The 12,432-nt window shown below is 36.5% G+C and overlaps 1 protein-coding gene across 8 annotated transcripts in view; it reads right to left on the reverse strand.

Annotated features, from left to right (window-relative positions):
• The window catches only part of ITPRID2 (ITPR interacting domain containing 2), a 43,116-nt gene extending 30,692 nt beyond the window's left edge, over window positions 1-12,424 (reverse strand). For 3 of the 8 annotated variants that reach the window (XM_004375450.2, XM_004375451.2, XM_004375452.2), the window contains exons 1-8: window positions 12,048-12,424; window positions 11,659-11,704; window positions 7,993-8,042; window positions 7,116-7,172; window positions 4,501-4,540; window positions 4,315-4,413; window positions 2,881-3,089; window positions 1,284-1,984 (exon numbers count right to left, since the gene is read on the reverse strand). In XM_004375450.2, coding sequence (XP_004375507.1) covers window positions 1,284-1,984; window positions 2,881-3,089; window positions 4,315-4,413; window positions 4,501-4,540; window positions 7,116-7,172; window positions 7,993-8,042; window positions 11,659-11,704; window positions 12,048-12,258 — 1,413 coding nt within the window. In that variant the 5' untranslated portion in view covers window positions 12,259-12,424. Of the gene's footprint in view, window positions 1-1,283; window positions 1,985-2,880; window positions 3,090-4,314; window positions 4,414-4,500; window positions 4,541-7,115; window positions 7,173-7,992; window positions 8,043-11,534; window positions 11,708-12,047 lie in introns of those variants that run through there. The other 5 variants (XM_023730510.1, XM_023730508.1, XM_023730509.1 and 2 more) reach the window with 3 other exon arrangements.
• Between the last annotated feature and the right edge of the window lie 8 nt (window positions 12,425-12,432).

Here is a 12,432-nt window from a genome sequence, read left to right on the forward strand (position 1 = left end):
AATAGGAATTAAAGAAATATAAAAATACATAAGGAAAAAAGCGAAAAAAGTTTACAAAAAACTGTAAAAATATTCTAAAGAGCTACTCATGTTCCCTTTTTAGTTATAATGAAATTAAGATACCTTCAGAGTATGAAAAAAGGTAAATCACTGCATCAGCAAACAAAAATTTGCAATAAATGAAAAATCTTCACTAATGGGAAAGACACATACTCACCTAAGAGGACATTTATGGGCAGAATCAATTATCTCATTTTCCAAATCCCTAATACTATGATATGTGATTTTTAATACTATTGTGAAGTACCACTAAAACTAATCTTTCTATAATAGAGCTAATAAAGGAAAACCATATATCATATAATTTATAGCCACACTCTTAACCAGTACACATGTATGTCACTTTCCTCATGTATAAAATAAGACTGCCTGCCTCAGGGACTGGAGAAAGAACTTCATGGGCCTAGTATAGTGCCTGCTACAAGGTAGATGCATGATAAACTTCAGTTTCCTGCCTAAATCTGTACAGCTACAATTTGTTAAGTATCAGTTCCTGCTACTGACAAGCAGTTTTGGCTGAGCCTCATCAGAATGAGTATCTTTCTCTTGTCCCATTCAAAATTTATGTAAACTAGCAGAAGTATCACTGGGTAAAAATGTAAAGTAACAAAAATTGGTCTTCTGGGCTTGCAGAAATCCTATTTAGTGGCTTTTCAAACCTTCAAGGTTCCCTATCCTCCCCTGCAGGTACATAATATCTTCGTATGGTTTGCAGTCCCTTTACCAAAACCTATCCTCGAAGCCTTCTTCACATTTATCTTTACCACCGAGATAACGTTAAGAAAAACCTGCCCCAAAGCACAGAGCAACTCAGTGGCAGAGACAGAACTTGAACCCCTACTGGATTTCAAAGCCTGTGTTTTTAACTATTATACAATGTTGATTTGAGTTTGAATATACTCTTTCAGGGCTTTCCTGGCATCAAAATCTTAAACTGAGAAAAAGGGGGTTAAAGTTCAAATATCAGCCAGTAGGTAACAGAAGATGTAGAGAAACTGATGAACTATCCCATTACCCTGTCATCACACAGTCCTAATCCTTGGTTATGAAACACAAAATAAAACACTTGGAAAGTCAAAATTAGAAGGATGCATTTTTCCAGTATAAATTTAGTAGTCATTTTTCATTTTATAAAATTTTTTTGTCACTTCATGAACATGTTTTGTTTCTTAGGGAACAAACCCTAATTCACTACTTGAAAGTTCCAGTAATCTTTTACCCACCTCTTCCATTTCAAAGGAGTCCTTCTGCTGCACCATTACGTTTCTTATGGATGGGTTCGTCAGTGGTGCACTTGGCTCTTTTTCAGCTGTGGACATATGGATATCTTTCAGCTCACTGCTATTTTCTAGCTCACTGTGGCTGGACATGTTGAAATCGCTGCTTAAATCAGATTCTATAATACCAGATTCCTCACCCAGTCTATTCTCATGAGTTTGAGATGCTTTACTTTGCTCATCTTCAGTTTCTTGGTTAAAGTTACTACTTGCTTCATCAGAAAGTTTGTCAGTGTCAGCATTCTCCGTAACAGCTGCTGAACTACCTGATGCCTCTTCTTTAACTGTAGCCAACAAGAAAGATGAGTCTTTCTTCTTTATAATTTTTTGAGATTTCTGATCATTTTTATTAACACTTTCTTCAACTGCTGTAAAATTTAGAATCTTCCCTTTTTCAATGGCTGGGGAAGGACTGCTACCCTCTCCTTTCTCTGTTTTATCAACACATAAATTTAGTTTTGATAGTGTTTTCATTAAACGATTTGCAGTATTACTTCGAGTTAAAGGTGGAGGTGAGTCTATCTCCTTGTTTGAGGTTATCGAGGGCATACTTCCAATTCTCTGCAGGGGAGTCCCAGAGACTTGGGAATATAAGGAAGAAAACGCATTGGCCACTGTAGTAAGTACTTCAATTTGACGAAAACGGCCTACAAAAGAAAAAGAAAATGTATATATATGTGTGTGTATAGATAGATATATAATTTTTACTATTGTTTAGAATTCCAGTAACTGAACTTACATCACAAAGATTATGAAACAAGATTTTTTTCCTTATCTAACACTTACACCCTCTCTACATTTACTGAATGAGAAGACATAGAAGTTTTACTCTAAGCTCAAAATTTATATTTTAAAAAATCAGAAATAAGCACAAAGCATGGGGGCAACACTGAAAAAAAATACAAAGGACTAAGTTATTGATCTACGGTTGTGTTTCTGTTTTTTATTTAGTTCTCAGACTGCATTAAAACTCTTCTAATGCTGTCCCAAGAAAATGCACATGAATCCCTATTTTATACCTAATTTGGGGGAGTCATAGATCTCTTAAAGTTAATTCATGGGTCCCCCAGGGATCTCAGTTTTGGAAACTCTGGTCAACAAGGAAAAAAATAGGCAAAGACATGAGTAGAAATGATCAAATTAGCCATGCTAAGTTATATTTACAGAAAAGCACATGAAATAGGCTGACTTCATTTAATGTTTATAAGGCCCTTTTTTCCTTCTTGAGGAAAAACAATCTGGAGATAAGTATATGTATTAAGTTCTGCAAAAAAGTAAGTTATGGTAAAACTTCAATGAGAAAAGGTACTTAACTTCTGTAAACAGAATAATAAAAATTCAGATTAAGTAATACACTTACTGTGACTTGGAAAAAAAAAGATTTTTTTTTAAGTGAGACAGTTATTCACAACCTTTTCTGTGATTATTTTAAATCTCTTTAGCTAACTTTCCAGTGCTACTTCTGGAAATCAGTAAGGCTTTAAACTACCTTGCTGTGGACCTATAATTTAAAAAATAATCTGTTAACACTTTAAAACCTTACTTGTTAAAGCATAATTTGGGTTTTCTACTTCCATCCGTTGCATTTGAGCACTCAAAAATACTTTAATATCTATCCCTCTGGCAAATGATGATGAATTAAAAAATCTTGATGGAATTTTAGAAGCAATATCTGGCTCATCTCGTCCAAATCCAAGATTATAAAGAATTTCTTCAGGATCTTCCTCATAAAGTTCCAACAATTCTGAAACACTACAAAATAAATAAACAAACAGAAAGGAACATAAAAATATAAAATAACTTTATAGTCCACATGCATTATAAATGAATACACATTCTTGCTTTCCTCTGGTAAAATCTTTTTCTACAGCTTCAGCTCTGTAAACAATGATTTATTTTCTCATCTTTATACATGTGTACTAAATGGAATGTATAACCCTTAAAAAGAGTCCATTCTCTCAAACTGTTTGTGATGGGAAAGAGAGGTAATCTCTAAGAACACACTAAATAAGAGAAATCTAAATGTATCTTCACCTTATTTTTTTTGTCATTTTAAGAGATTTCCAGTAAAGCAGCTAAAATAATTAGCAGACAGAGGAGTGAGAACAAGAAATAAACAGATTAAAGAAAAGATTAAATGAGAAAATACGCTAGGAAATAGGTAGAACTTTGGTAGTAAGGCACATTCTACAGTACTTGAGCTTTTCTGCTATCTTTAGCTATCCTAAAAGAGGCAATACAGGTAACAACCTGATCTCAGAAAAGTGAGGGAGGAGCTTATTTTGACTTTTCCTCTTACCACTTCCACTCCGGAAGTAGGGGGAGTAAAGAGAGTCAGAGATACACAAAGGTAACTTCTTGCCCCAGTGCTACTGGGAATTAAACAACTGTTATCCTTTCCTTCTCATATCAGTGCTAAGCCAAGCTTTCTAAGAGTCACTGAGGAAAACTGGTAAGTTAGACGTAGAACTGTAACATGAAAAAATTTCTATTTATTTCAGGGAAAATGCTCATATTCCAATATAATAGTTTAGGTAACAGTTAAAACTGGCTCCACAGGCTTATTTATTGCCTCATTTTAACATATATTTTAAAGATCTTTGGTGTAATATGTTGAAAATAAGTGCTTAAATATCAAGCTTTAATTTAGAAAGCTTTATTCTGATTTTTAGGTCAGAGATGACTCAAATCCTAACAAATGGAGAACTTTGGCCATCTACAAGTAAAAATTACTCCACTATGTAGTTCCTCTTTCAGACTATTGCTAGGGCTCAAAATACTCATTACTGGGTTCCAGAAGCATTAGAGACTACTTGTTGCTTTTTATTTAATCTCAATTTTTTTTTTTTTTTTAAAAAGATGCTCCTCTCAATTATATTGGTACGGGAAACACGCTGGATTCCTTTTGATTTCAAAATGGTAAGAGGAGGTAATCTATAACACCATGTTAGTCTACCATAATTTTCTAAGAAGTTACCTTGAGACTGTCCCGCTACTTTTCCCAGATCCAGTGGAATTCATACTTCTCCCTTTCTGATGAAACTGTAGTCTTCTTTCTTTGGCCAAGATATTACTGCTATAAACACAATCAGATTATATAAAACTTTATTTTCACAAATGCTCTTCATTTTTGAAAAGAAAGAAAACAAACATAGCTGCTTACCAGTTTTCAATCTGAGTATCACTTTCATGGAGGTGGTTGGCTATAGTTAAAAAGAATAAAAGCATAGGACAACTGTTAGTAGGACTGTAACTACTATGATACAATCATCAAGAAAGCAAGCCGCAATAGTATGGCAGAATGTTTAATATGCCCAATTCTTGTCTTGGCTCATTAAATCTGTATCATTAAGAGAAACACACAGCTTGAGAAGATAACCTCTGGAGAGTGTTTTTGTTTTGCATCATTCTAAAACTACTTCCGTTCGAGTACTTAAAATAAAAAGACCTACAGACATCCAACTGGGACGCTGGTAGCTAGTGGTCAAGAGCTCAGCTGCTAATCAAAAAGTCGGCAGTTCGAATTCGCCAGCTGGAACAGTTCTATTCTGTCCTCTAGGGTCACTATGAGTCAGAACTCACTTGACAGCAACTGGTTTTCGATTTTGGTTTCAGACGCCCAGTTAAATTTCTGGGTTTAACAGTTTAGAAATAAGTAATAAGATATGCAGAATATGTGTGGCATATGTGGTACCAATTATTAAATTTGAAAGCTTCTAATAAAGAACAGTTTGAGAGCAAAACGTGATTTAGAATTAAAGTAGCGATAATATACATCAATTTATTATTTTAAGGTTGAAAAGTCAGTCCAGTTATAACCAAGTTTTCACGTATGTAATTTAAAAAAGTTCTCCTTATTATAACATTTCCTTTTAAAAATTATCTTTTAATTTTATCGTAGATTAGTAACTTCTAAACCGATGAAAGTTATTAATGTTAATTTTAGAATAAGTTATATTCGCTGCATTTAATCTTGATACCCAAAAATCAAAACCAAACTCAGTGCCATCGAGTTGATTCTGATTCATAGCAACCCTATAGGACAGAGCAGAACTGCCCCGTACGGTTTCCAAAGAGTGCCTGGAGCTGCCGAACTTTTGGTTAGCAGCTGTAGCTCTTAACCACTAAGCCACCAGGGTTTCCATTTAATTTTTATAGACAAATATAAATAATGAAATTAATTAAATACATCCATTTCATCGCACTTGATATGTGGATTTTTTTTTTTTTTTCAGTTTCTGATCTGTAAAGTCATGGTAATTTCTTATGTTTCTTTGTATATCCAACACCTAGAAGGGTGCTTAACACACAGCACTCAATAAATACTTAATGAATGAAAACAGCCTTGAAATAATTTTCATTAAACAACATGGGACTCCCTTTTAGGTTCTGGTTTCTAATAAAATCATTCAATACTATGAAACTACCAAAGCCAGTATCAACAACTCTATTTACAACTCTATTTACATGCATTTTAATAAGGGGTTGACAACATTTTCAACTGTCCTGATTGGGAAACAGTAAGTTTAAGGTCTTTACAGAGTTTAGTCCTTTAAAAGTCTATTAACAAAAATAATAAAAACTAACATATTCAGATATCCTAGAGTTTTCCACGTTAAACCAAAACAAACCCAGCCCATTGCCATCAATTCGATTCTGACTCATAGTCCCGGTGGTGCAGTGGTTAAACGCTCAGCTGCTAATCAAAAGGTCAGCATTAGAACCCACCAGCTGCGCTCAGGGGGAGAAAGATGTGGCAGTCTGCTTCTGTTAGGATTACAGCCTTGGAAACTCTATGGAGCAGTTCTACTCTGTCCTATAGGGTCGCTATGAGTTTTCAACGATAAAAGGGTCTAAATAAATCATCTATCTTACAGGTTGATTTAAAACAGCAAAAGAGCAAGGATGTTAAATTCAGTGATAAAGTCACCATTTAGCAAACTGAGTGACAAATTCAGTGATAAATTCACTATTTAGCAACTCACTATTTAAAAAGATTGAATAAAATCCTTAATTCTTTTCCTAAAAAATGCACAATAACCCAGCTGCCAATAACCTACGCAACCTAATGAAATAAAACATGTTAAAAGAGCTTCAAAATAGCTTTTAAAATACTAGTAAAACAAGTAATATTAAAAAAAAAAAATCTCAATTTACATTGTTGGAAAGCTTTATTATAAATCCACAGGGAGAGATTATATAATCTGTGAAAATTTAAACACAGAATAATACACTTTTAAAATGCTAATGGAGTCTGGGATAGACACCAGCATTATGACAGCTAATGAAATTCTACTAACTCTGCTATTTTGTCTTTGTCCTTTAATCTTCTAAAATCGGGGGGAAAAGACAGGAGACACTTCAATGCAAAAAGAAAGACCAGCTGCAACTGTAAGTATGACATGCGACTAACTCACACTAAAAACAAGCTTCAATTTGGTTTTCTCGTGGATAAATATTTATACTTCCTTCCTTCTGCAGCACAGTTCTTCCCTCAGTTATATCACCACTGTTTGCCCCAAACAGTTCCTTTAAGTATTTTAAGTCCAAGGAAGACACATGGACATTTTGCATTGGTTTTCAGAGTCATCCCTACATGCATCCTACAGGCTAGATAGTCAACATATAAAAGGAGGGTACTATAAAATGTGTCTGAGTCATTTTGAGGACATTTAAATTTATCTCTGAAGATCCTAAACCTGAAAGCACTCCATTTTCTCATTTTTTTACACTTTTAACTGAACTACATGAAAATACAGTTCTTCCAAACAAACCAACCTTCCGCTCCCAATGACAAATCATCTTCAAAACTTCCTCCATTTCTCACAAGCACACCTGAAAGAAACATTTGAAAACTCAGAAAATTTATCTTGGTGTTCTATTCTTTCCCATCTCCATATAAAATCTTTGTTTTAATTAAAACAAATTGACCAAGTAAAACATTTTATAAGATACAGTGAGATATCTCAGCACCTTAATGTACTCAGAAATTATTCTGATTATACAATTTCAAGAAGCTATGGTTTACAGCCAGGTAAAGTTCTCAGAAGCTGGTCTACAGCCTATTTTACAGTTCTTATTCCTTTGAAGATGTTCAATTAGATAACATATCTTACCTAAGAGTTTCACAGAAAACCAGATCCCGGAGCAATCATTCCTTTTACCCCCTTCCTATTAAGTCAGGAGAGCTCAAGCTAGAGTTTCCTGATTCTGTAAATGTTTTTTATATGCTTTGCCACTACCTGCACATTCTTGTTGTACTTTGAACTTTAGAATTCTGTCTTACGCAGGTTGTAAAATTTTTAGGTGTGGCAATCTGAGTTAACTTAAGAAATGCTGCACTAAAGCTGACCTCGTGCATTCAATATGTATTTTCCTTATATTTACCAATTTTTATATTTAACTAATTTTTATGTTCTCTCACTGAACAACAAGTATTTAAGGTTCACATTATAGGCAGGTTTGGTAATTTGCTTAAACTCATGACTGTTTTATGGTCATAACAAAGTTTCCCCTTTCGGCATCTAGCTCCAAATACCATTTTTTAAATAAACATAAACATCGCTTTTATAATTCGTATATATACTTTCACCCACAGGAAAAATAAAGTAGGGCCCTCATAAAGAACAGATTTAGAAAGGCAACTTTCTCTTACCCTTGAGTGTACTACTGCTTTGCTCATCCAGTGAGGCTCCCAAAGGTGTACTGAAACCACATAAACATATATGCATTAATCTTGAAAACCTATCTGGAGATTTGTCACTGTAGAGCGTTACTTAAAGGGTTATAGCTAAGCAGGCTTCTAATCACTGTTTAACTCCCCTCCCAAAACACACAAGGAATGCAAGTGGATTACGTAAGTAATATCCTACGAACTAAGCAAATACCTATCGCTAAGTCAGTTCACCAGGAATGATTTAATCACATGTCTGATCTGCCAGCAATTAAGAGCAAAAATGGCAATTATAAATGATATGGATTAGCATTTTCTTTAAGAAAGAGAGACAGAGGAAAAGAGAATGACAACAGGCATTAAGAAAAATTAAGACGACAGGCTCCCCTCAATCCCTTCCCAAGAAACAGGAAACAGAATTAGAAGAAAACAAAACAATCTTCAGTAGTAGGTAACCTAATCTTAATAAATAAGAAAGTCAGCGTCTAGTTAGAAATAAGGCTCAAGAGTTTCCCCAAACCTCATCTGTTGATCTATTACTGGCATTTTAGAGCAGTATTTTTTTTTTATTTTTTTTGGAGAAGCTTGAGATTCACTTTCTGCATTTAAACTAAAAAAAAAAAAGTATAGTCTTCATTTAACTCTAAAAACTCAGCTTGAGAATCAACATTAAGAACAATTATCCACTGTTAAAATTCTTTCACATTCTTATAGTTCTAACACAGATCATTTAGGAATTTCTCCTTTTTTAATACAAAAATACTTCCGTTTCTTTTTCAAAACTAAGTTATATAGTAAGAAACATATTGTTTTATGTTGAATAGTTCTATTTTGTGATACAAACTTTTCTTCAGTAAAAACATACCTGTTACAAATTCGTATTAGACATGAGCTTAATCATAAAAATACCAGTTTCAAAGAAATATTAGTGAAATGCCAATTAAATGTTAAATATTTGTGCTAGCAGTATATACAAGCAACGGTTATTCTCTGAAAATTAGTGTTTTCAAAATGTGAAAAGAATCATAAGCAATTACTAGAAAAATATTAATAAAACCTTTGAGATAAGTTTTCGCATATATTTTATATAACTCTAACGCATGCCTTCAAAAAGCTGATCTTCTTCCCTGATGGCTACTTTCTTAGTTAGGCCAAAACACTGCTTTCTCCTTTTATGGATGCCTGTGCTGGTCTGTGCAGAAACAGAAAATGGCAAATAAACAGAATATAACTGGCATTCTTCTCCAAAAACAAGTCTCTCACTCATATAGTTACTCCCTTCCAAATTATATCAAAAATTCTATTAGCTCTTAGATGCTCAAGCAATTTGCTTCCACTCAGCCAAAAAAATGTTTATGAAAATAAAGACTCCCTTTAAGGAAAGAAAACATGGTATCTTTATTCAGGATACAGAAAACAAAGAATAGCTGAGAACTTATCAAGGGGAAAAAATACTCCCTTCAGGTCATTTGGCCTATAATGTACAAAATACACAGATGCGCAACTCTTAGAGAAAACCTAAATTGCTACCTTAAAAAAAAAAAAAAAAAGAATGCAGCTGCATACATACTACTAGTCTAATCTGTGATAATATATCCAACTTTAAAAGACTACTTGTTCTAGCTTTCGTGAGTACAAATGAATGCCACCTTTGTGTAGAATAGGTGCAACTGTAGGGAACGAGAAGGAACCTTTGAGGAAGTAGCAGCAGACTCCAAAATCTGTCTATATAAATCAAGATTAACAACAAAAATTTTCAAGAATAATTGAGTCCTGGTGAAGGCCAACAATTACCTGTTGTACTTATCTTAAAAGACACACTTTAATAATTAACTTATTTACTGTCTATTTGGTGTGATCTCTTACACAATCTTAATTCCTATACATAATGTGATTCTTCTCTTGCTCTTAATTTTTTTAATTCTTGTGAATGCATACTTGACTTCAGACAATAAAACGCTACAAACGTATTTTGAATTCTAAACCTATTTGAAGATACCAAGAGTAAGCTGATACTGTACTTAGTACTGTATTTAAATCAAGACTAAGATTGAAGGTTTTAAAAGACCTGAGGAAAAGCAACAAAACATCTTCTTCAGACACATTTCTAAGAGGAAACCTAAAACACACTGGTTTCACAGAACCTCTCCTAAAGGGTCCTGAATATGCTTATTTAAAGTGTCAACCTTTTAAATTTTCCATTCATTTTGATATTTAACAATTAAATAAACCACTGGAACACACTATGATTTCTTGACCCATGTTCTGAGTGGAACCACTAGGCCACATTCTCCTAATTTAAAAAATGAGAGGGCTTGATTAGCCCTTGATTGTTAATCTGGGGTTCAGGGACTTCAAGCAGTGCATGCAGTCTCTGTGCATCCCTAGACAGAACCAAAAAAAAAAAAAGAAAAACACCAAACTCATGCCAAGAAGTGGACTCCTATTCAGGGTGACCCTACAGGACAGAGTAAAACTGCCCCATAGGGTTTCTAAGGTTGTAAATCTTTACAGAAACAGGCTACCACATTTTTCTCCTGAGAAGCGCCCAATCTTTTGGTTAGCAGCCCAGCGCTTTAACCACTGTGCCACCAGGGAAGCTCCCTGTACTTCATTACATCTCAAAAGCATCTATGACAGCCAGTCAAAGAGTTCCGTAGTGAAGGATATTCAGTAAGTCTCCTGTAAATTCATCGAAACACGGTATCAATACGGTAGTGGCCAATAGATAATCTGTCTTTAGGGGAGAAAAATAAACTGGCTTATATGAGAATCCCTTTAAAAAAAAAAAAAAAAAAAGACTCCTCTGGTACTTGAACAAGATATTCAGAGCCTAAATCGAGAAGGCAAAATATACTCAGAAGCAAACACCAACAAAAGTTAAAAAGCAAAAATCTTTATATGAGATTTTACAACTAGCAAGCAAATTGGAGAAAACAATTAAAATATGAAATAAGCACATTTTACCATAGTCAGATTTACTTGAAATGATTCATCTCCTCTGTATTTTATCAAACATTTTTGTAACAGCTACCAAAGCATGTAATTAAACAGATTTATACAGTCTAAATGCCTTCAAAGCTCTATTTCCCTTCTGTGAATTTCAGTGCCATCTGACAAATCCATGGCCCTAAAGCAAACCACACGAACAAAGTCTGCTAGTTATAACAGTTCCCCAAACAGAATTAAGGCACAGAATTAAAATTAAAGCCCAGTTAGTGTAGCTACATAAATTAAACTTGTCTACAACACATATGAAAGGAAAACGACTGGATACCAGATGTACAGATGCCAGAACAAGAGCAAAATATCCTGTGAAATGTGAGAACTCCTTCAAATAAAAATAGGGCACACATAATAACATGGCATTATTATCTGCTATAGATTTCTGATCTCTGATGTTAATATCATGCACTGGCAACTGAAGTCCTAACAACCATAAAGCAACACGGTCACCAAATAATCAGCGGTCACAGTACTTGCATTTCTAATCGCTTAAAGGAGGAAGCTATCCGCCGGCTCACCTTCCGGTTAATAGCTTACAACGGCCATGGGACCCACAAGGACGGCGGCCCAAGGCGCCCAGCTCGGGAGTCCCATCTGCACGGGTCTCCCTTCGGGGCGCGGGCTCCGCGAGCGAGGACTCACCGGCAGTCCTTGAGCCATATCGCGATCTTCTCGTTGGGCACGTTTCCTGCTGGGCAGAGCAGGGGACAGCTCGTTACCGACCCCAGAGGAACTCTGCGGGGTCAACCTGGATAGTCTAATGGGGGCAAAATGCAGCCTAAGCAACTTGTCTTAGTCTCCACCTGAAGGGAAATCAGGTGATAGCTAGGGTGTCTCGGGTGATGCTGGAGACGCCTTGTCAAAAGCGCGCGTCTAAAGGTCGGAAGTGTCCCTTCTCCCCCGGCTATCAATCACGGGAGGCCCTTCCAGAACACAGAGCAGTCGCCCCACGGCTCACCACGGCTCTCCCTGCCCTCCAGCCCGCACTTTGTCGCTTTCCCCGCAGCCGCAGGCCGGCCGGGCGCACCGACCTCTCCCCGTGGCCGCCGGCAGCTTCGCGCCGGGGAGGTCCTCCTCGTCGTCCTCGTCCTCGTCCTGGGTTGTCGCTTCTGTGGACAGATCCTCTGTCTCCGACGCTTGCCAGGAGCCGCGGCACTTGGCCCAGGCCTTCCTCCTCCGACTTGCCACTTGCCACTCCAGTTCCTCCTCCGCCTCCGTAGACGCCGCCAGGGACCGGTCCATGGCCGCGCCTGGGGCTCCGCGGCTCCAGCCGAAGCCTGCGCGAGACACGGGGGCAGCGGGGACCCCCGCCGCTGCTGTCAGCGCACGGCCGGGCTGGGGGCCCCGGGGAGCGGGAGTGGGAGGAGGAGGAGGAGGAGGGAACAGGGAGGGAGGGAGGGAAGAAGGGGAGGGAGG

Source organism: Trichechus manatus, unplaced genomic scaffold (genome assembly GCF_000243295.1).
Source record: "Trichechus manatus latirostris isolate Lorelei unplaced genomic scaffold, TriManLat1.0 scaffold00037, whole genome shotgun sequence".
In the NCBI taxonomy this organism is placed as follows: domain Eukaryota; kingdom Metazoa; phylum Chordata; class Mammalia; order Sirenia; family Trichechidae; genus Trichechus; species Trichechus manatus.